General features: G+C 63.9%; 1 protein-coding gene across 1 annotated transcript in view; it reads left to right on the top strand.

Annotated features, from left to right (window-relative positions):
- TAZ (tafazzin) overlaps positions 1–657 on the top strand; it is a gene marked incomplete at its 3' end in the record, with an annotated part of 3309 nt that extends 2652 nt beyond the window's left edge. Inside the window, exons 2-5 of the mRNA XM_010727247.1 lie at positions 1–92; positions 258–303; positions 385–470; positions 560–657. Coding sequence (XP_010725549.1) covers positions 1–92; positions 258–303; positions 385–470; positions 560–657 — 322 coding nt within the window. The remainder of the gene's footprint in view (positions 93–257; positions 304–384; positions 471–559) is intronic.
- Between the last annotated feature and the right edge of the window lie 5 nt (positions 658–662).

Below are 662 nucleotides of genomic sequence, written 5' to 3' on the forward strand. Positions count from 1 at the left end.
GCTGCACGAGTTGGTGGAGCGGCGGGGGCCGCGCACCCCCCTCCTCACCCTCTCCAATCATCAGTCCTGCATGGATGACCCACACCTATGGGGTGCGTGGGAGGCCTCACAGGGGTTGGGTTGGGGGTACGTGGGATGCTAAGGAGGTTCCCATGCAGTTGGCGGGGGCTGCAGGCATTAGGGTGGGCTTTTGGGGAGTGCTCAGGGGGTCCCCGTGGGTCTGGGGGCATCTCATTGTGCCCTTTTGCCACCTCCAGGCTCTCTGAAGCTTCGCCACGTTTGGAGCCTTCACAAAATGCGATGGTGAGGGGGAGATCCGGGGTGCGGTGGGGGATCCGTGGGGTTCCCCACCGCCCCCCCCCCTCACGCTGTGGACAACCCCAGGACTCCCACAGCCGCAGACATCTGCTTCACCCGAGAGCTGCACTCACGTTTCTTCAGCTTGGGACGCTGCGTCCCCGTGTGCCGCGGTGAGGGGTTGAACTGGGAGGAACTGGGAGGAACTGGAAGGGCTCAGTTCATCCTTTGGTGGTGGTGGGTCGGAATCTGATCTCTGCAGGGGACGGCGTCTACCAGCGTGGGATGGACTTCGTCCTGGAGAAACTCAATCAGGGAGATTGGGTGCACGTCTTCCCCGAGGGTATGGGGGGCACCGGGGGGGG

This window comes from Meleagris gallopavo, unplaced genomic scaffold (assembly GCF_000146605.3).
Source record: "Meleagris gallopavo isolate NT-WF06-2002-E0010 breed Aviagen turkey brand Nicholas breeding stock unplaced genomic scaffold, Turkey_5.1 ChrUn_random_7180001878028, whole genome shotgun sequence".
Lineage (NCBI taxonomy): Eukaryota > Metazoa > Chordata > Aves > Galliformes > Phasianidae > Meleagris > Meleagris gallopavo.